Here is a 24,608-nt window from a genome sequence, read left to right as displayed (position 1 = left end):
CATGTAAGTATATCTAACAGTGTAACATTCAGCAAATAGCCTAGAAATCGAAATAAAGTCGTCAAATGTAAAACATATAAAAATACACTGTATAAATTAAATATAAATGTATTCTTATTACAGCTACAAGTGATTCAGTCAAGGTTAGTGAGTGATTTATCCTTTTTTTTTTTTTTTGATAAACATTATTGACCAACTGCAGCAGGTTTATAAGGTTGCTGTCAGTTTAAGACTGAATACTCGGATCTAATATACTGGCACACATCCGATATGTTTCCCAACTGTTGTTCACTTAAGACATAACTGACTGTGTTTATGAGAATACACAGAAACCTGCTGAGGAACAGCGTGAGTTCTTTCATAGCTTAATGTGCAGCCTAATAACACTATAATATCAAACATGTTCCTGTACTTTGATTGGACATTAAGGAGGGCCAAAAACGCACCGAAAGGAACAGAATGGGGAACAATAATCCCTTTATTTCAATTATCATGTTTTCATAATCATTTGAAGCCAAAATAAAAAAATTATGGTTAATCACAGTCAAAATCAAAATTTATTCAGGCACCTTCAACATTTATCACATTTTATTTATTCACTAGAGTTTAGAAAATGGATATAAAATATGACAAGAACTCAGTTATCAAATCAGTTGATATTTCAAGGGTTATGGCCATCATTCTGTCAGACTGTCTGAAAAATGAATTATGTTGAATAGCTGTCAGCTGTTAAATTTAAGTACATAATTAAATACCAATTTAGCTCAACCAATTACCAAGCAATGCTTAACTTTGTTCAATCCGTGGTGAAAAAAGGTCTCATTAGCAATTAAAGAAAAAACTCTTAAGCAAAACGTGGTCAGGTCAAAGTGTGAATAATTTTTTGGTCCCAAATTTTTATAAATTTTACTAGTAATCCACTGGTTGAAGAAATTTGGGGTATAATATATCACAGTTTACTTTATTTTGCTATCCTCACTTACATAAATTAACTATAGTGTCCTGCACCTAGCCTGGTCCCACCAGACTCTCGTACATTTCATTTGTACATAGAGTCTGGCACCGCTCCATTGACAAGCGTTAACTTCCTTGTAGGCAGGTACTCTATTGAAGTCTAAAACTATTGGATCTGCCCAGAGTCACTCTGGATCTGCCATAACTAATCGCTAACGTCTGGTCGTGACGTATGCCTAGCGTTCGCCTTAGCCAACTCATTCACCACTAACGGAGCGAGCTGGAAAATCAAACTTTTCCCGAACTCCGTGGGGAGGAGGGCCACAACATCATGGCCACCAACAAAACTCAGCAAAGATTGTTCTTGCTCCGGCTTTAACTTTTTGGTATTCGGCAGCTTTGCCACAACGGACAGAATGGCTTCGCTCGCATCTTTCTCCACTGCCATTACTGAACTACAACTCAAAATAACGCATGACATCAACGTCATCGTTCTCAGCCACTCCCTCTGTTCGCTGATTGGCCCGGTAAAAAATTTATCGGAGAAAACCAAAGACTACAGCACAATCCCAGACCTAGTACTGAAGGAAAATTAAAATTGAGCGGAAGTACGTAGGAGGGCGGAGCCAGGCTATCCTGCACCCACTAGTAAAAAAAATTATCAAAAATTATATCTGGTGTCCGAATAATTTATTATACATACAATATACATACATACATACATATGTAAGGCCGTCTAACTCGATCCAATGGCGGTATTCGAATTAGCGCTGAAGGTCTTTGTGTGTTACTGTCTTTTCTCGCGGCAAAGTATTTTTGGTTAAATGCAATACATTTTCTCATATGTATTTTCTCGTTATTTCATTTGACTCCATAAATGAAAAGGCTTTAATGATATCTGTGCAACATTAAATGTGAGCGAATGTTTTACTATTCTTTTAAACTCTTGAATGCAAATAATGTCAAAGTCAATTAGAATAATCAAATATCACAATTTAAAATGTCAGGTAAATGTATCATTACAATTTAATAACCAATTCAAAGATAATCAATGCAAAACATCAAATGCTCTAGAATAAAGAGGAAAAAGTTTACCCGACAAGAAATGCGTGAGGCTGAGAGTCTCGCAACTCTCAGCCTCACGGGCCGATCTCAGATATAGAAAAGGCCCTGAGCTCTCGCTGCGTTTCATTATATACCCAGACCTCATTTCAAATCTAAACATCATCTACCGTGGAAATTTACCTGTAAGTCACCATTGGCTAGCAGTGGAAAATTAGCATTCAGTCAAATGGTCAGAAGGTGTTAACTCAAAGACAAACCCTCCATTGTGGAAGATATTTCTAAACTTCCTAAGAACTTTTGTAGACATTTGTAACAATGTAGACATTTGTACCAGTCACACCGAGACATTTCAAATAATACCAAACATGTCTAAAACTTGATGATAATCATTCACATTAAACCATTTAGATTTGTGTGAGTTTGGGAGATCTCTGCCAGGATGAAGAATGGGGGTGAGAAATGTAGATTAGGATGAGGGAGGTGAGACCTTCGTCTCAATAGTGCATGAGGGGGAGTTCAAATGTTAATTTCCTTTGTTTTCTCAGAGAGTGGCCATCTCTTAAAGTCCTTCCAGTTTTTCCAGTCTTACACATACATATATATATATATATATATATATATACATTATATATATATATATATATATATATATATATATATATATATATATATATATATATATATATATATATATATATATATATATATATATGTACATATAAAACAAATACAATTCTTGAAATTCTAATTGGATGCCACATTCAAATCCATAAAATAGTCAATATCTGCATCTATAATTGCACATCAACTGAAGTCTATATAAATGTGTCAAGTTGTGACGTTGCTTGGCAACTTTAAGCAACTAAACTCTTAATGCAGCATACCCATAATAACAAGTTCTTCCACATTTTGACTTGTTTAGGATGTCACCCTCTGTATTTTCACATTTATTCGTATTTCACGTTCACGTGAAAATAACGTAAAGCAGTCCTGCTGACTACCAGCAACACACATATATCTACTACCTTAACGGATGACACATTCCTACTGTCGCACGGTATATCCCATCATACCGCCCGGCACTAATTGACACTCTCCATCACTCAAACACAAAGCACTTCCTCTTGCGCTTGAAGGACAACCCAACCCTGGCATTATTGCCAATCCAAGCTGTGCTCTATGAAGCAGGACTCGCCTCTTGCTATGTCGACTTAAGGCGTGGAAGTGGCGGGGTTCGAGAGCACGGGTCGGGCCCTGCGGGGAGAGATGCTCTCGGTTGGATACCGCACCCACCCTGTCGCATGTGTTCTCCCTGCTTGACACTTCCACCCACTCACGCCTGGTTGTGCAACGGCTGTTACGCAAGACAGAGCAGCTTCCAGAGTGATGAGAAGAATTGGGTTGCTGCACAAGAGGGAATGATCTGGCAGAGCGAGTGGACTGCAGATGAAAAACGGCAACAAAAGCAGAGAGAGCGAGAAAAAAGTCGATATTATTCAATTCTTTCATCTACAGGCCAGCTAGCATGGCAGGTTTTTGCTGCAGGTCAACAGGAACGGAGAGGACACAACCAGGAAACTCTCTTCTCATCAAGGGTCTCAAAGTGACAGATTATAGGTTGAGAGTAGAGTCTGGAGAGAATTGAGGAAACGGCTGAATTGATTACTCATTCAATTACAATAATTAAGCAGCTACTTGAGGCACTCTGTCCTAACACGCTTTTTTGTCATTTATTACTCTTTGAAAGAAAAGACGAGTCCTTCATTTCACTTTAAGACAAAAAAGAGCTCAACAAGGGACACTTTTGTGTTCATGAGCATCCAATTAATCCCTACGACCATACATACGGTATCAGCATCCAAATTGCCGTAAAAAAAAAAAAGAATTTTGTTACCAGCACATAAAAAAGGCCAGAAACTCTTAAAAAAAAGAAAAGAAAATGAGGTTCTCAGCCTTTGTAGGTTCTATTTATTTTCAACAAAAATAGACATTTTAGGAAATATAATCTTACATTTTGACTACTTTTACATTTCTTTTGACCTAACTTGCCACCTTATCATATTGATATAAAAATAATACAAAGAGAAAGAAAATTCCATAACGTAAGGGTTTCCTAAACTGGGGTTAGTAGAGAGACTACAAGGGGTTTGTAAATTTATAATTTAATTTTATTAAAATATTAAATCTTAAAAACATTAAATTAAAATAAATGAATCATTTTAAAATAAAAGGTGGCCACTTAATTTTCTGTTATTATGGTCGCATAACTGGTGGCCGATCAGTGTTTGCAATTTCACAAAACTAGAAGATTTTCCATACATATATAAGCAATAGGCTTTTTTTTCCTTTTTTTTTTAGATAGGAATGATTAGGGAAACTCAATACATGATGACTAACCTACTGCTATTATGTGAATATTATGTAATTATTATAATCAATAAAAAAAATACCTGTAGTCTGATTAAGTATTTTAAAACATAATATAATCTAATTATATAGAAAGCATAATTAGTCAATATAATGATATACATACATCTGTGACGCATTAACTGAAGTAAATCAAAACTGAATGTTTTATAAAAGAAATTAAAAATGTATACGGCAGTCAGAAGTACAAAAAAGGATGCACATATTGTCAGAAGTAGCTGTACTGTATATAAATCACAAGGAAAGTTTGATCTCTTTAATCCACAATACTCAAAACAGACCAGCATAGCAGAGAACAGCAGGGAACACAACCACTAAATTTAGATGACATGGAACCATGAGCAAACAAAACAGGAAGTATATACAAAGGTTGAACGAGGAAACTAAACAGGAACATCTGAACCGAATGATAACTAATGTGTAGCCATAGAAACTAACAAGACTGACGGACCACAGCGGCATCCACGGTATGGAGGGTAGAGGCGCAGCCGGAGACCCGAGAGTCCTTGGCTACGCTTTGATCCCTTTATATATATATATATATATATATATATATATATATATATATATATAAAAGGGCCCAAAGCGTTGCTTATTTGTTGAACGTTCAAACCATCTTATAATCAACATGAAACGCTGATTCATCCAGTTGCCCAAATATCAAGTAGACTTTGTTTTGTTACAGCTGGTCTATCATTCATCTGAGTGGCTGTTGAATGATGTTCATTTGAATGACCTCTACCAGATATTACACAGCCATAAATCATGTCAACACATAACAATCATTTATGCTCACTTTCTCAACCAAGCTGACCAGCTCTCTGCATCATTAAGCGGATCAAAAACAGTCTATTTTTGGACTTAGGCGTCGAAAATCAACCGTTAGCCTGTTCCTATTATCTAGAACAAAGACAACAAATTTGACTTCACTGCAACGATCTGAGAAATCATTTGGGGTGAGAAACAGCCGCCAGCGACTCCAATCACAGAAATCAAACCCCGATAATGAGGCGAGAGTCTCAATATCAGAGGCAACCACAGGAACAGTCAAATATTTGCTGCGATACACCATCTGGAGAAAGATCGAGACAGATGATTCAGAAATATAAGAAAAAAATAAAATAAGCGATTAACTTGTACCGCAAACAAACTGCTGGGAGCTTTTAATTCCACTCAGCATGCCGAATGGATTCAAACCTCAGTAGAGGAAACTTGGTTAAAATAAAACGAGATAATATCGAGGAAAATTTCAAATGCTTTCCAGATTGATGTAGATTGTCAAAAACCTTTTATTGGACTATGCTTTTTTTCCTAACCATTTTACCAAAAGCTGTATCACATTAATGTGAACAGTAATTCAAATAAAAGCAAATGGAAATCACATCTCCCACAGTGAAGCGATGGAGAGTCCCGTGCTAATGGACAGTGTGCAGCTCGTCTTGCGCTGTTCTATCTGAAAACAGTAATGAGGCGTTTTGCTGATGATGGGTAGGTGGCAGAAACACAATGACTGGGCTCAGCTGACCGACTGCAGATGGGAAAAGGCCAAAACCCACACAAACAGATTGGGAGGCTGTGCTGGTTGGCAAGCAGACGCTTAAAACTACGCTGGTTCTAAAGTGCGAGTCAACTGGAGATGGATCAATTTCGGGTGACCCGCAGAGCAACTTCTGTTGCACAGATTTATCCTCCATTGTGCGAGACAGCGCCTCATTTTGGCTTTGAGAGACTTAATTGGGTTATGATGCAAAGCATTGTTTGAAGGAGGCATATGTGGAAGTGTTCACGCAGGCACAGACTAATGCGACACAACCATCTTCTACTGTTTTTTGTTCAGCTTTTTCTGTCATCTTATTATTAGAAGTATTTCCTATTGAAAACATCACAATTGTTATTGCTCCTACAGTACCTAAGGTTAGGGATTTGAACAGCATGTGCTACGAACATGAATGATACTTCAAATCAAGCGGATTGTTGAGGAGAGGTGTGTTATTACTGTATAGAGCGATCTGACTTTTTCTTTTCACCTGGCAGGCGATAAAACAAGTGGCATATACTTACCCTGAATGGATCCGAGCTGTAACAGTGTAGAAACATGCTAAAAACCATGTTGAATACTGCAGCAAATGCCTAGCAATCACATAGAACACCCTAGCAACAGCAAAGAAACATGTTTTAAGCTATTCAGAATCAGAACAATTTAGCAACCGCATAGCAACTACCGTGGGAGTGAGTTTTGAGCAAGCAACACTTACATTTACTTCAGAAAGCTAGCTAATACGATCATTTGCGGCTGAAGTCAGGTCTAACATGTTAGACCTGAATTTTTAATAGCAGCCTATAAAAATGGGGAGTACAGGGAATTCTTAGCCTGTCAGTATGATATTCTGGCAGAATCCGAGGACTTGAAGAGAGTGAGAAGCAATTAGAAGGTGGAATATTGCCCAGCATAGGGAGGTGTATTTTAGGAAAGGTTACAGCTGATGGGGGACACGTCTTAAGGACATTACGGAAGATTGGCCACTTCTTCTTGGTTCACTGATCCAATTGCATATTAATATTTTTGATTTCACTATTATTCCAATATCCTTCAATGAGATTGGATTGTAATATCGGAGTGCCCTCCTCTGGATGGAAAACAGTATCATGACTGCACACTCAGGCTGGATAGCAGTATTTCAAACCATAACCAATCCCATTTGAATCCACCATGACATTAAGGAATAACTTATAGCTCCATTTCCCACGGTTTGAAGTTGATCTCATAAAATGTGTCAAAAACACACTGAGAGACAAACCTAGTATTAAATTAACTAGATGTTAAAGAGCTTAAAATCACTAGTCACAATCCATCGCATGACATCTCGCTGTTAAAACATTAAATCAAAGCTTTTACTGTAAATCCGGTACTTTTAAATCAGATTTTCCCCCTTCTGCCATCATGAGAATACAATCTCTGACTGCAGTCTCTATAATACATTGAACTAGATGCTGCCTTTGTGTACTGCACACTCAAAACACACAGATCTATCGGCAATTAACTGCAAACGTATGGTGGCAATTAACCTTATGGATCGTAATTAACACTTTCGCTGGTTTAAGCCTCTAATTTTACAGCTTTTTAATTAATGTAGATCTCTCTCTGACAGACTGTGCTATTTTCCATCTCACCCTTTCGTAATAAAAACCGAGTAAAGCTGCAAGGGTCATTTTCTGCAGGCATGACATCTAACCTCGTATCTTTGTATTATCATCAAGCCATTGTCTTTCCTCATTGACGGATTACACAAAACCAAAAACTCGGAAATGTTAAAACAGATACAGCAGCACAAAAACGCAATGGTCTGTCGCACCTGAAACGAATTTTATCTCCTATTCGAGTCTGTCTCCTGCTGGTTTACGATTTCATCTCACATCTATCATCATTAATAGCTGCTACCTCTTATATGCAAACTGTCCTCGGCAAAATCCATTTCATTCTATTTACTGAGTACTCGGCTCATCTCTTCATAACAGAAATACAAATAAATATTTAGAACTGTTTGGATCAGGGGGCGACTGATATATAGTCAAGCTTGTATTTGCATGGTTACCTCACTGTAATCGAGAACACAAACAGTTCAGAAAGAGCAAGTAAACATCAGACTGTTGCATATATAATGGGTGAGAACAGCACAACCGTTGGGTTCCCGAAGTAAAAATCCCATTCATTTTCTCCACAGAGAAACTGATGTTCAACAATAACATAAATCTTTCAAACAAGACCTACTATGAGCTCTGAGGTTGCTAATGGATGATATATGCTGCTTTAGAAACCGTAAGTGAGATTTCAGTTGTTTAATTGCAAAATTCCCAATGAACAACTAAACTGCCAACATAATTCTGAAGACACTAATTGCTGTTACCATGAAAACGTAAATCGTGGCAGAAGAGATCCAATCTCACGAAGCACCATGAACGATGTAATCGGGCCTCTCAAGCTACAGTACTTGCATACAAATTATTATTTTGCAATAAACTTAAAATATTGCGTTTATATTTATACATTTATTGTTTTATATTGTACTATTATTTTTTATTCATTTGAATAGTATATATAACAAAGTACACACATGTTCAAAAGTTTGCGGTAAGATTTTTTAAAATGTTTTTGAAAGTCTCTCAGCTCACCCAGGCTGCATTTATTTTATCAAAAATACAGTAATATTGTGAAATTGTATTACAATTTAAAAGAACTGTGTACAATTAATACATTTTAAAATGTATTTTATTCCTGTGATGGTAAAGCTGAATTTTCAGAATCATTACTCCAGTCTTCAGTGTCACATGATCCATCAGAAATCATTATAATATGCTGATGTGCTTCTCAATAAATGTTTTTTTTATTTTTAAATTACAACCCCAAATCAAAAAAAGTTGGGACATTTTGTAAAATGCAATAAAATCAAGAATCTGTGATTTGTTCATTCTTTTTAACCTTTTTTAACTGACAAAAGTAAAAAGAAAAGTTTTCCAATGTTTTCACTGACCAACATAATTGTATTTTGTAAATATGAACAAATTTTGACTTTGATGGCTGCAACACACCCCCAAAAAAGTTGGGACAGAGATATGTTTGCCACTGTGTCACATCACCTTTCCTTTTAATTACACTTTTTAATCATTTGGGAGTTGAGGATACTAATTGTTGGAGTTTTGCTAGTGGAATATTTGCCCAATCTTGTCTGATACAAGACAGCCGCTCAACAGTCTGTGGTCATCGTTGCCTGATTCTCCTTTTCATGATGAGTCATACATTTTCCATAAGAGACGTATCTGGACTGCAGTAAACAGGCAGGCACATCCCTTCCATGGTGCAGAGTGTCTAGAAACCACTCAGTTTTAGCATGTGCAGAATGAGGCCTGGCATTGTCTTGCTTCCCAGGAAAGATGTAATCTTGATGGCAGTTTATTTCTCTGTACAATCCAAATACTATATATGCCTCCATTTCAATGGTACCTTCACAATAATTCAAGTTACCAATACCGTTTGCAATGATGCACCTTAATATCAATACAGATGTTTGCTTTTGCACGTGTCGCTGGTGAAAGTCTGGTTGGTCCCTTTCGTCTTTGGGACTGAGAACTCGATTTCCATTTTCTCCCAAAAACAAGCTGAAACATGGACTCATCTGACCACAGCACACATTTCCACTTTCTTCTAGACCATCTGAGATGAGCTCAGGCCCAGAGAACTCGCCGGCATCTCCACATAGAACTGATGTAAAGCTTTCTCCTTGCGTAACAGAGATTCAAGTGGCATTTCTTGACTGTGTTCAGTGAAAATGGTTTTCCAAATTACTCCTGAGCACATGTGGCTGTATTTAACGGATTAGCATGATAGTATCTTGTGCAATGCCATCTGAGGGCTCAAAGGTCACGCACATTCAACAGAGGTCTACTGCCTTACCCAACACAGACTGAGATTTCTCTGGATTCCCTGAATCTTGTGACAATATGGAAGATGATGAAAGGCATAAATTCTTTGCAATCTTGCATTGAGAAATGGGATTTTTTAATTGTTTGACAATTCTCTCATAATATTTGGCACAAATTGATGAGCCAGGACTCATCTTTGCTTAAAAAGACTGAGAAGCACTTTTACACCCAAACATGATACCCTCAACTATTACCAATTCACCTGCTCATTGTGGATGGTTTCAAAATAGTTGGATAATCTAATTTGCATAATCTTTTCACTTTTATTTGGTCTCTGTCCCAACTTTTTTGGGGTGTGTTGCAGCCATCAAAATCTAAATTTGTTCATATTTACAAATACAATTATGTTGGTCAGTGAAAACATTGGAAAACGTTTCTTTGTACTTTCGTCAGCTAATAAAAGGTTAAATAGAATGAACAAATCACAGATTCTTGATTTTATTGCATTTTACAAAATGTCCCAACTATTTCTGATTTGGGGTTGTATTATCAATATTGAAAACAGTTGTGCTGCTTAATATTTTTGAGGAATACATTTATTTCAGGATTCTTTGATGAATAGAAAGTTCAAAAAAACTTTATTAAAATAACTTTATTTGAAATAGAAAATCTGAAATATAAACGAATGTAAACAACTAAACGTACAGAGAGTCTGAATAAAAGTACTAATTTATTTAAAAATGAGTGCTCTTTTGTATTTTTTTTGATTTACAATTTTTTATTAAGTTATTTATTTTTGCTTTAATTCAAAGTTTGTGTTGTAGTCATTCATCTCATAATTGGTTGATTTAGGACATGGCTTAGAAATCTTTACTTATTTTTTGTTTTTTTGTTTTTAATAGCAGAGATGATGCATGGGAAGTTGGAAACAATACTGAAGGAACCAAGGTGCAGGAAATGTGGGTGTTCACAGCTCTACCAAAGACTCTTTAAAGGAGCCACACACTACATTTTTCACCTGAAGTTCACTTAAAAGTGTCAAGGTTCCTTATCAAAAAAAAAAAAAATACATGACCCTTTTCTGCCCTCCCGGTAGAATTTTACAGGCTCTTTTTGCTACTGTACATTTAACACTTCAATATGTAAACAACCTCTGTCATGACGTTGGTCACTCTGTGGGTGATAAAAAAAATACCAGTCTTACCTTCAGGAGCGTCTGCGTCGCATATCTTGGTGATGGCATTAGAGTGATTGCCCTGTGATGAGTTTGCTGTAGGCACTGAGGTCTGGGTACAAAAAAAAAAGCCCAAAACAATAAGACCAAACTGATCTATGGAATATGACTCTAACAGCATGCAAGTTAACCCTATGCAATTTGCTTTAGTTTTTTTTTTTACATGAGAATAAGACATTAGTAATGTGACAGATATGATATGTCTCTTTTCATGCTCACTTGATAACTTACTACATTCTGGGACAAATTCACAAGTCAGTTATGTGCACATTATTTCAGTGTAAAATCATATTCACTAATCCCCCGCAATCCAGTTTAATAGCCTTGCAATGTTTAAATTAAGTCATTATCAATCTTTACAATGCCTCCTTTCTATTTAAATTAGACTTGTTACACTGCACCATATTAAAACAACTCTATTCTATATTCCTGGCACAATGATATGTAAATGGCACTATTAGCGCTAAAGGGAAAGCAAGCAGTAAAAGCTATTTCATTTAAAAAAAAAAAAAAGTAATTCATCAGTTGATGGAGAAGAGCAATTTAACCTGCCATATACGTAAACATGTAGTGTTGTCGAGCACACTTTCGTTATTTTAAAGAGCCAATTTATAATCAAACCCAATTGACATAATTCATTAAATAAACTGGTGCTAAAACAGACTAAAGTACAAACACTTATATTTCTAGAACCCTCTCTTACAAGAATACTGAAAACAAAGCAAAGCATATATAAGAGGAAGACTCATAAGCTTTTTGGGTTATTACATTATGGGAATGTGTTCAGAAATTCAAATAGTTTCAATTACAAATTCCATGTGCTTAGAGATAATATTGATGTTTATGAGTATGAGTAAAACTAACTTGTCAAGTAAATACATGAACTATATGGGTTAGTGTAATAATGAGTCAAATAATTAATTTTAGGCTTGCAAAAATCTGATTCATACTGTCTCCAGATTCATAAATCTCCATGTGTTTCACCATTTATTATTCACATGAATTTAGAAGTGATACTATTTTCTCCTTGTCTTATTGTCCAGGATTCATTAATCTATCTAGTATACTCATATTTAAATACTTTATGCACTATTATTTAATTATACAATACACATAATTTATCGTACTGTCGCAGGTGTTTTACCAGTGACTGATTTTTTTTTCAGGATGTTTTTTCCATCTGCTACTGTGTGTGCCAAAATGAAAACCAAATGTATAAATATTAAAATAATACATATTAACAAAATAACAAACATTTGATACATTTTTTTAAATAAATTAAATACATCATTAACATGAATTAAAACAATACTTTTTTTCTATCTACTAAAATATACGAGTTTCTTTTCATTGCACTTCAGTAAATCACTCTTCCTACCATTTCAATTTAAAATTGAATTCTACATCCTGTTTGCTTCCTCAGATTCCAATTCAGAAATTCAATTGGAATTTAAAAAGCATTCTCAATTCAATTGTGCATGGCGCAAAACCCTGCAAAGCACATGCGTTTCTCGGTTATTCATTTATGCATGTTTCGATATTTACATCTGATGTTGCAGAGGTGCGAAGGACAGATGTAATTGGTCAGATTGCGACACATGCTGTGATGTTTGCCGAGTAGAACGGGAGGTTTGATCTTGCCGCGAGCTGTTCTTCCTTCTCTGTCCTCAGCAGACGATTTGCTCCATCAGCCTTCCGACAGCTTGTCAAATTATTCTTCATTTGAGCTTGTATTTACGTAAAAGGCAGCATAACTTTTGGAAGTAATCAGACGGGATAACATGCACCACTGAATAGATGCAGAATGACTGCTACCCTTCCAGGAAGTGAATAGAAATCAGATTTGATCGATGAAGAGTTTGTCAGTCTCAGCCTCAGATGCCCATGGGCCGTTCACAATCCGTTCAATGACCACATGATGCCTAGCGTAAATAAAAATATCAAGCACTGACTGAAACTGCCATGTGCACCTGCATTGGCTAGCTTTATCAAACTTTCTGTTGAGTTTTTTTCCCCGCGATAATCTATAACATTTGGTATCATTAAGCAGAAGTGTGGACGGAGGCGTCACGTGTAGGTCTGAAGGTCTCTTCCTGTCTAAGTGGGTGGTTCTTGGCCAGAATAAGCTGCAACTTGGATCAGCTTTCATGCTAGAAGTTGCTAGGCTACATATGAAAAGGATGTATAGATTCGCAGAAAAGAACACGAGGGCAAGCCTTCTCACTTGAGCAGGTCAAAGACATCAGACAGTTTTTAACTTCCCATAAATGTGCGGACCTTTGAAGAAAGTAAAAAATAAATAAATAACAGACGCAGGACGGCCTTAATGGATTTTGAAGAGAGTCGGGAGAGAAGGTTTTGAAATGCTTTCAGACACTTGCTTTGTAAAGGGTTGATCATTACATACGCATGTCACCGGCGCGGACCCTGTTTGCTCAGAATCCGACAGCTGTAATCCTGTAATCTGCATGCAGCGCAGCACAGGGGATTGACTGTTACACAAACAAACCCACATCTCACCTGCAGCAGGTATTTCTGGCTGCCGTACATGACGTATTGCGGGGCCAGACTGTAGATCATGTAGCTGGTGTGGAGGACGATGAGGAGGAGGATCATGCAGAGGAAGAGGAGGGCCTGCGGTCGGGTTCTCTGAGGCCTGATTTTATACAGCTGCACAAAAAGAAACAAAAACATCCTTATACTGTATTACTGATATGACTGAGTGCTATGAGTCTACATCACTATGATCTGCAGAAATGTACATATACAACATGTATATAACTAATGTTGGATTAAGAACAACAAAAACAAGGAGAGGTAGAGCATCCTCTCAGCTATAGTGGATACTTTGAAAATATAGAGGGTCAAAAGTAAAATGGTCAGCCGTTATGGCACAAAGTAAAAACTTAAATATCAGAATTATTCCAAGTCATTTTTCCAAGTCATGAATCTTGGTGTGCTACCCAACACTTGCCCAGCAGTCTACATTGGATTTTGATTTGTAATGAAAAATAAAGATTTAATTCTTTTAATTAGTTTTTAATTATTGTTAAATATGTATTACTTATTAAAATATTATGAATGTATGTATTAATAAATCAGCATACTGAGTTTATTTATTAATAATTGTTATTTTATCAGCATATCTATATTTTATTGGTACACACTATAATAAAACTTAAGTCAATTTCACATTCATAGTCTTTATAGAACTATAAAAAAATCCATAATTATATAAGGCCTGAAATATACCATATATATATATATATATATATATATATATATATATATATATATATATATATATTAGGGCTGTCGATCGATTAAAATTTTTAATCTAATTAATTACATACTCTGTAATTAATTAATCTAAATTAATCGCATACACAATCTTACAATGTTTACATAGTACAATTTCTGGTAAGCTACGTTTTTATTATTATTGCTTGACACAAATTTCACGATTTCAATTTAATTTAATTATTGTGATTTGATGCAATATTGACTCATTTGGATAAATATTAGGTACACAAGATAGGCATTCATTTTTCTCAAGAAAAAAAAAAATCTCACCCAATGCTGTAAAAATACAGGGAGCCATATCAGCTGGTAGTATTTAGGGTTAAAAATAGCTCAAATTAAATATAATGCGTGTTTATTACAAATAACAACTTTGATATAGGCTAAGTAAAAATATAATCCATACGTAATATACTAGTAGGCTACATAAATTTTGAAAAATACTCTCTATAGCTCTTTTTTATAGCCAACTATAACATGCTATATGGTCATGAAATGGCTTTCCTGAGGTAAGTTACTACATTTCGGTAAGTTTTAGGCTGCCCTACTGTATCTTTCAACATTGGTCATTCGTGTTTATTTACTATTAGCTAGAGATGATCGGTTCACGTACCGCTATAGGGATCTGTCATTTCACATTTACAAACGGCAAAACGGTATTGTTTGATTTTCGTAATAAAATTAACAGAATCTGAGAGCTGAGATTTTTTTAATATCATAAGTAACGTGCTCTGTCTTGTCTGTTTCCGTGTCCTCTCTTTGGTGCGCGATTATTCTGTGCGTGAGAAAATGGTTGTGTGACGTGAGAGGCCGTGAAAAGTTACAACACACACACACACAAGCGCGCTTTCTCTCAGACACACTCGCCGACTCATGCACACACTCCTGGATGAAACTTTAGAGTTTGACGAACTCCGTTTGTGAAAAGTAAATGTTCCAAACAATGATCCAAGCAGCGCGTTCTTGTCTCCCTCCTTCTTTTTACACGAATACTAGAACGGCTCCACAAAGGTCAAAACGGAATGGATTAATCTGCGTTATTTTTTTTAACGCGTTATTTCTTCTCAGATTAATTAATCGAAATTAACGCGTTATTTTGACAGCCCTAATATATATATATATATATATATATATATATATATATATATAAAAATCAGGCCTCACGTATACAATAGTTATAGTTGTTATATTATATGAATCGATAACAAAAACATGCCTTACTCACATGCCTTTAAACTACCTTTGGCCTATACAAACAGGCTAAATTTAACCACTGAAATTCAGTACAATAACCCTAATAAAGCAGGTAAATGAGGATTAAAAAGAAACGGCGTTGTCTCACCCGTATCCAGAAGAACCAGATGCCCATGTTACGGATCCCGGCCATGGAAGTGAAGACAAAGTACATGGTGATGGTGGTGATGAGAACATAGTCCAGTGGGAAAACCTGAAGGAGGAAGAGAAACATCAACGTCAACTCCAGAACTCCATTCACACTATCCATCTACACACACAACAATCACTTAGTGTCAGGCTTTATTATCAACTAAAATAACTATTAACTTGACAATGAAGATGGCCGGAAGTGTTGTCCGCTTTCAATTCCTTTTCATTGTGTACCAGAATGTTTTTTAGAGTAAGTGATGCATGTTTCACAAAAATCACAATGCTGGAGGCACAAAGGATATATATACACTCGCATTCTCAGTGGTGGCCTAAAATACTGCCACTCCTGTGCGAGAGATGGATCGCGTCGCAACTGAGGTGATCTTTCAGCAATTCCGACTATTTTCAATGCATTTTATCTCAAAAGAGCCACAGGAAGTACATGGCAGAACTGTTTGAAAGTCAAGCTAAAAATGGTCTTCTTTTTCCTGGAAGAGCTGCTGGCTCGTACAAATGATAATGCCTCTTCTGTTGGCAGCTTGTCCTCCATAACTCCACTGGTGCTGAAATGAGCAAAACACGCACTGACCTTACCTGTTGCCCTCATATGACATCACGAAGCACAAATTAGAAATGTTTCTGGAAGCATGAGCAATAATTCTCTGGCCTGTATGTCTTATCTCTTTGCAAATTACTTTTCTTTTTCCCTTTTCGCATGGCCTAATTGCTGAAATCAATGGTCTGGATTCCTGAACAATTTGGTTTAATCAAGCCATCTTAAGTAGCGAATGAAACAAGCGATCATATTTTATTCAAGCACATGGAAACTGATCATTGCACTACTTGAAGAAGAAAAGCACTAAATGATGAAAAGCATACTTATTTCCAATTCATAATAGCACTTAATTCAGAGGTCATCACATCTTTTTATGAGGCAAGCAGCCACAGACCAAGCACCAAACTGTTTAGGGTTTTAGATTTCATTTTGAGATATGCACATTGTTGTACTTGCAGATTGTGGTATTGTGGCTCAGTGGCAACACATTTCCTGGTTTCTGCTTTGACTAGATAAAAACTAGATGAAACCACAACTGTCAAGCATTATGAATATAAGAAATGTTTTTCAAATCTGATCGAGGTGAATGTTTAGTCAGATCCAGTGAAATACATATCTACAAATAAATACATATCTACATATCTACAAAAACTTGGGGATACGGCCTCGGATTGTAACCTGTCTCACCACACTAAAAAATAATCAAATCAATATTACATTCAAATCTAATCAATACCAATTAATAAAAGCTCTATATTCTGCTACCCAAACCTTGCCCAATAGTTCACATTGGATTTGGTTTTGTAATGAAAAATCTCTACTTTTTTATTGATTAGCTATATTTTATTTACTAAAATTAATATTATTTTAATTCTAAAAACAAATAATTATTTAAAATAATCATATAAATTGCAAATAAATTATATATAGATATATTATGCCTTAAATGATTATAGACATTTTTGTGTTTTGATTATAGACAAATTGACTGGCTTCTAACAGTGTTAGTCAGTGTGTATAAATAAAATATTGATATACTGATAAAACTGTATTTATTAATATATATATATATATATATATATATATATATATATATATATATATATATATCATATTTATTGTTGATGTATTATAATAAATGCTCAATATTCATAGAGGTCATTTTTTCACAACAGCAATATGGCCCAATTAGAGGAATTTAATTGGTAATGTTCATACCTGCCAAAAAATTTTCAGACACATTTGACTGAATTTATGTTTCTCATGATGTTAAAAACCTTTTGATCTGACACGCTTTTTGCTTAAATACTTGAAATGAGTTTTGCAAACAACTATTAATAGCGCTGACATGCACTACTGTGCAAATGTTTTTTTTTTTTGTTTTTTTTTTAAGAAATTAACACTTTTATTCAGCAAGGACACATTAAATTGATTGAAAGACATTTATAAAGTTACAATAGATTTTGATTTCAAATTAATGCTTTTCTTTTGAACATTGATATAAGAATCCTGAAATAAATATTCATCACGGTTTCCACAGAAATAAGCAGAACCACTGTTTTCAACTTTAATAATAAGAAATGTGATAGGGTCATGTCATGTGACACTGAAAACTGGAGTAATGATGATGAAAATTAAGCTTTGTCATCACAAGAATAACATTACATTTTAAAATTAATTTTATGATATTACTGTTTTTTTGTTCAAATACTACTTCACAATATTACAATTTTTAATGTATTTTCTTCAAATAATTGCAGTCCTGCTGGTGAACCCGTTGCACACATTACAAGTAATGGGAGTTACGTAATCAAATTGCTTTTTCAAGTAACTAGTAAAGTAACATTACTTTTACATTTACAACAACATATCAGAGTTTCTTTTTCAAATAGGTAACAAGTTATTGTGTGTTTCCATTTATTGACTGACAGCTCTCCTGTCCCCATGTTGAGAAAAATTGAGAGTAAAGGTGCAGAGGCGTAAATTTGCATTTCCTTCAGCCTAAAGCTTATTCATTTCACTTTTGGTGTGAAAGGGGCCTTTATATTTGAAAAAAAACAAAAATAAAAAAAACAAGCCCAGCCCAGTAATGCAAAAGTTAAGCATAACTTCCCACAAAAAGTAATTATGCAATGCAATTAGTTTCTTTTTAGGGAGTAACGCAATATTGTAAAGCATTACTTTTAAAGTCCCCCTTGTAGACAATAATTTTATCCCTTAAAACTCATCTTCGATCACCAGAATGGCATATTTAAACGTTTTTTTTTCCTTGAAAAAAAATTCGTCATGGCCTTAAAATAGCTGGAATGTAACTCTACACACTTATTTAGTATACGCAGTTCAACAATTATCTATAACAATGTTATAACACAGGGTCTAGGACTCATGTAAAGCTTTTCAATACTGCTTAAAAAAAAAATCAGTATTTGGGATGCCCCTCATGAAGTTTATTCAAAAATTTTATACTTTCAATTTGTGTTATTTTATAGATTTAATGGGTTTAATACGATTGAAAAATGAAGGAACTAGCAATAATAAGGAATGAGTAGGTGTGTCCAAACTTTTTGAATGACAGCATGAACTTGCCAATTAGAGAATCATGCATTTCTCACGGCTGCTGGTCTCGGCAGAAACTGCCTACGCGGAGCAGATCACATTCTTCACATCTCTTGTGACACATCCACGGCTGCTACTTCTGAGTGTCGTAGTAAAACCAAATCGAACAATGCATTCCATTTCTGGCACCTTCTCCTCCCGAGCCATTACACAGCTCTGGTTGCACACAACTTGCCACTAGTACTTGAGAACACAAATGTGATTCAGAGACAAAAGAAAGAGAGGATGCTGCTCACCGGTTGCAGCGCCAGCAATAGCTCATTAAGAGGGTTGGTTAAGTTGGTCCCAAAGATGATAAATCCAGTGCTGATTCCAGCTGAATGTAAAGCTTTATCCAGACTGCAACAAGACAAACACATTTAACAACATCATCACATAAGAGACTGAATTAGAAACATCATTAACCACAGTTCTCCATGGTCTGCTAAAGTAAATTATTGTAAGTGTGAGCTAATTTAGAGCGCTGCAGGTGTTGATGAATGTATTGGGTGTAAAATAACAACAAATTTATGGTCACTCCAGCATTGAATAAACGTGTCCCTCAATTGCTCTGTGCTTTAAGGAGACGGCATTCTTCAAGAGCTTTTCAATAGGGCCAGTCATTTGCTGGTAACATGTGAATGTGTGTATGTAAGAAAGACGATTTAGATGGAGTAGAGTTTCAGTTTCAATCAGTGTGACATTTCGTGCAGGTTGATGGAACATACTTGGAAATAAACAAGGTCACGAAGAACAAAAGGGCCACCAGGATGAAGAAGACCCCGAGCAAGATCTGACAAGACATAAAAAGAGACAACGTTACAACAGTAATTTGACAAAGCTAATTTAAAAGTTTAGTAAGTTTACTTTAAAAACTATCCAGAAAAAAATGTGTGGAATATGTAAAAAAAAAGACTATTTGATCAAAAATACATGAAAAAAAATTATTGTGAAATATTATTACTATTCAAAATAACTCTTTCTATATTAATATATTTTCAAATGTAATTTATTCCTGTGATGGCATCATTACTCCGGTCTTCAGTGTCACATGATCCTTCAGAAATGTTTCTAATAAGCTGATTTGGTGCAAAGAAATAGTGAAAACATTTTTTTTAAGGATTCCATGATGAATAGAAAGTTCAAAAGAACAGCATTTATTTGAAATGGACATCTTTTATAGCATTGTAAAATTCTTTACTGACACTTTTGATCAATTGCTTTAATTATAAAACTAACAGATGTCTTAAATTTATTTAAAATATCAGAACAACACATCAAAATAATGCAATATAAGATCTCGTTTTTGATGACAGCATTTGTTGTCAACACAGATTTACACAGTAATTAAATTAATTTAAAATAACTGACAAAAACATACACATTATAAATATATATATTCAACTAAATATAGACATATATTTTTTTAGATCTGATTTTTATATATAATATATGACTTTAGTTCCTGATAAATTCCAAACCCATATGACCATTTTTGTTCTCAACTCGGAAAAATAAATAATGTAAAATAATGTAATGAATGGGAAAAATTACCACTGCATTCCTTGAGTTTTGCTGCCATACATATATATATATATATAGGAAAGTTGTTCACACAAAGCTATTGTATAGCTTAGAATACAGAGATACATGGACTAATTTTATGATACTTATATTGTGTTTTTCTGTCATTGTGGATCTTGACAGCCTCAGTACTCATTTTTTTTATTAATACTGAAGAGTTGCCTGGATATTCTTCACAAATTCTGAAGACAGACAGTAATGCAGGTTTAGTGCAGAATTTTCATTTTAAGGAGAACTATGCCTTTAAATAAATCAGTGAATTGATTCTTTTGAAGTGGTTTACAGAAATGTAGTCTAAATAGCTCAAATTAAATCTGATTTCCCAACATTACTTCACTACTCCTCAACACTGATTTACAAACACACTAGAAAGTATACACAAATATACACTTCAGCAGCAAATGTTTATGCAGAGGACTGAAATCTAACCCAGAGGTTGTCACTTTTTACACATGGCCATATGGTGCGGCCCACCTCAGCCTGACACAGTCGCCAAGAGTAATATGGACAACATGGTCACAAGCTCTCTAAATAAGGAACAGACTGAACTGCAGAGTAAAGAGTAAATGAACAAAGATGGAGGCACAAACACTCACAACCCACAAAGCACAACAAAACCAATATGCCAGACTGAACGGCTGCCTTTGACTGGACTCCCGGAGCTCACGTCTGTTTGACTTGAAGGAGTAAACAAAACCCTGACGTGTGCAGTAATCACTCCAGATTTTCTCAAAATAAAGTAAGGAAAAAAGAACACAAATTCAGAACAAATGGAAAATACCTTATAGATATAAACAGAAGTTCTACCGATCTATCTATAAATCTATTGATTATACACATCTATCTGTCTGTCTAACAATGCCAATACTGACTCTGACTACACTAAAGCAAGCGCAAAGGCATTCGCATTGGACACAGATTTCCCTCAAGAACAATATGACAGATTGTGAACGGTAGCGAGAAGATATATTTGTAAATGAGCGTGAATCTGCCTCCGAGACATAATCTATAACTAATTCAAACCAATGACTGCGAGTTATTAGTGATGCTGGAATTACGGTTTGTGGTTAAAAACACAGCTGGAGCTATTGTAAGAGTATATTAGGAATTTATGTCTCAAGCTGTTGCTGTAATACCAATAATAAACGCTTGCAGTTATAGCCGTAATAACCGTGACAGCCAGAGCTTTAACTTTACAGAAAGAGTACATTAATAACAACAAAATTTACAGCATCACTCAATTCATTATTCAGCATGCCTTTAGCTACACAACACAACCACAGACTTCAATACCCAGCATAAACACAACTACCTAAAGTATGTGTGCCTGTTTTAAGTCCCTTTAGGACGGTGCCAACATAAAGTTACATGTCAACATGTTTGAAATGTTTCCTATGTTCTTGTTCCCCTTAGAGAGGTCATGTGGACTGTAGAAGAGTTTTCCACAAGCATCTACTCAGATGCCATGTCCAAAAAAGAAGCAATATCATAAATATGAGATATAAAGATGCAATATGTGAATTATACACAATATTATACACAAGAAGAGCTACAATAAAGCGTTCAGGATGAGCACGGTTAGCGTTTCTCATTCAAGCTCTATTCTTCAGTGGATTGTTTCTGCGTGTTAGGCCATAGTGAACCGCTCAACGCCCCTGGCAGTCAGATGCCCCTGGTCACATTGGCCCGGTTCATAATCGTCCTTGCTCTGAGCATTGCCAAGGGCTGCTTTATCAGTCTGAAAGTGCATTACGGGAGAGATTTTTTTTTAATATCCTTTGAATGATAATGAAAGCCTCTGTAGGCATCACACTCACTCAGGCTTCATAAACAGGTTTATTTTATTTTATAATTGGGCTCGCGACCACCTGCCACAGCCATCAAACCGGGGCCTGCTGGGTTCTAATGTGCGAACCTTTTGACATGTGTGAAAAACCGTGTACATCTACTACAGCTCTGTGGTTACAAGTGAATCGCCATGACGACTATATGTAAAATATGCAATATAGATTCAATGTGTTTATTATTTGTCGCAAAGGGAGGGAATACATGCAATTTGCACGGTAAGTGTCATTTCCCCTTTTCTCTGGGCTTATTAAAATACTCAAGCACCTCCAATACACCACTTTCAATTTTCCAAACCAATTTCCTCTGAAGATTAAACGGTAAACACAATAATTAAAATCAATCACAGTTAATCAATCAATCTGATACAGAATTTAGGTCAATTAACCTGCTCTCTTAACGGAATCAATCACATCTGCCGGGTCCACATTAGAGGGTAATAGAAGTGTGCGTTCATGTGCTGGTGTATGCGCACGTGTGTGTGCAATCTATTAGTCTGTGCTGACAGTGGAATTTATCTAAAATCATCAGCAGGGACTCGCACGTTTTGAATCGCCCCATTGGACCACCCACGCTCCAGTTAACAAACCACCCACTGGACCTCACTTTCTACAGCCTCGCAACTCCATTACGCGATGTCATTGGCTCTCGCAGGAAGGCGTACTGTGACAAGAAATGTGTTGAATATCAGTACACATGTTGTGTTAACGACAACTACAAGTACATGTGAGACTTCTCTGCAGGAAGCGCGAAGTGAAAATGGCCCATGGAGGATATGAAGAGGAGATGTTGACCTCGAACATATCTGAGTGCTTTGAAAACCTTTGCATTACATCATTAAATTTAACTGTAAATCAAAGACTGTAGGCAACAAATGCTAAACTAAAACGAGCGCTCAACTACGTGACGGTGTAAACGAGGCGCAGTGAGTGACGGAGAGAGCAGTTTGGCAGACAGATTTCTCTCAGTATGCGTTTCCCCTGAAGCTCTTGTGGGGAAATTAGTAAATCTCAAGCCTAGTTTAGGTATAAATAGAGCCTGGAGTCTATCATTATAGTGTCATGCTCATGTCTGCTGCTAGTGGGCCACTAAATACAAAAACAAGGAACCCCTCTGGTGCACAGCATGCTGGGAGAAGAAACAATTCAAAGAATTTGAAAACCAGCAAATAAATAGAAGACGGCAAACATTTTAAAGATAGACTAGAGGAATGTAGGAGTACTACAGAGAGGTTTGTGTGACAAACACAGCTATTTTGTGCAGGACTAGATCAGCAGGGATTTCTTTGAGACTGCAAGGGAAGCTCGGCCTCCCCTATAATGTCAAAATATGAATGTTCAAATATGTACTATTGTGTTAACATTTTATTGACTAAAAATGTGTTAGAACACGTTCATCTTGAAGACGAGTTTGTTCAGAATCAGCTACATATAGCAGGTCGGCTGACTCGATTTCCTTCTCATTCATTCCCGAAGCGTCACAGTGCATTTCCCTGTTGAAGCCCAGCGTCCACTGACTTCAATGGGCCTGCATAGAACAGTTTTTTTTCAGTGCTTCGAAACTAGATGATCATTGGATAAACCTGCGATTATGTCGCAGTCCGGCTGGACTCCGGGCTTCCGCGTGATGATTGGAGGGTCTGTAGAAAGACTGCATCTCCTTTTGATTGACAGCGATTTGTACTACAAAAGGTCGCTGACGCTGAAGCTATTCGAGCTCTGTCCCATCGCGGATATTGCAAGTGTAGTCGAAAGACAAACTGCTGAAACCTATTTCTTGGTATTTGCTTGGCGAAATTGCTAGCCAAGTTTCATCATACATTTCACACAATTACCCACCACATTCCTTGTTTCAGTTTAACCTAATTCCCACATTTCCTCCGTCGAGTTTAATATCTTTTTTTTTAGATCGTTTGTTCATTCATACAGTTATATATATATATATATTTAAGTATAAATAAATGAATCATTTTTATGATGTAGGCCGAAAACGAGCTTCCCCTCTTTGAGAGACCAGCAGCCGCCACTGGACTAGATGCACTGTATATTAAAAAGGACCGTTCATCTAAAATGAAAATTCTTTCATCATTTCATTACCCATATTTTGTTATTTTGAAGCTTGATAGCCTCAGTCCTCATTTACATTATTGAAAAGAACAGCCTAGATAATCTTTAAATATTATCTGACGATGTTACCGTATGGTTTAACAACAACAACAAGGTCATATGTTAGAATCCCAGTAAG

The 24,608-nt window shown here is 35.9% G+C and overlaps 1 protein-coding gene across 1 annotated transcript in view; it reads right to left on the bottom strand.

The window, feature by feature from the left end:
* Nucleotides 1-24,608, bottom strand: part of lmbrd1 (LMBR1 domain containing 1) — a 99,077-nt gene that overhangs the window by 17,739 nt on the left and 56,730 nt on the right. Inside the window, exons 10-14 of the mRNA XM_077236474.1 lie at nucleotides 19,664-19,728; nucleotides 19,193-19,295; nucleotides 15,741-15,845; nucleotides 13,619-13,768; nucleotides 11,069-11,150 (exon numbers count right to left, since the gene is read on the bottom strand). Coding sequence (XP_077092589.1) covers nucleotides 11,069-11,150; nucleotides 13,619-13,768; nucleotides 15,741-15,845; nucleotides 19,193-19,295; nucleotides 19,664-19,728 — 505 coding nt within the window. The remainder of the gene's footprint in view (nucleotides 1-11,068; nucleotides 11,151-13,618; nucleotides 13,769-15,740; nucleotides 15,846-19,192; nucleotides 19,296-19,663; nucleotides 19,729-24,608) is intronic.

The sequence above is a fragment of the Siphateles boraxobius genome, unplaced genomic scaffold (assembly GCF_051911475.1).
Source record: "Siphateles boraxobius isolate OS27281-9 unplaced genomic scaffold, OSU_SipBor_1 20, whole genome shotgun sequence".
Taxonomy (NCBI): domain Eukaryota; kingdom Metazoa; phylum Chordata; class Actinopteri; order Cypriniformes; family Leuciscidae; genus Siphateles; species Siphateles boraxobius.
The sequence above is the reverse complement of the archived record's forward strand: the minus strand, read 5'-3'. Positions and strand labels throughout refer to the sequence as shown.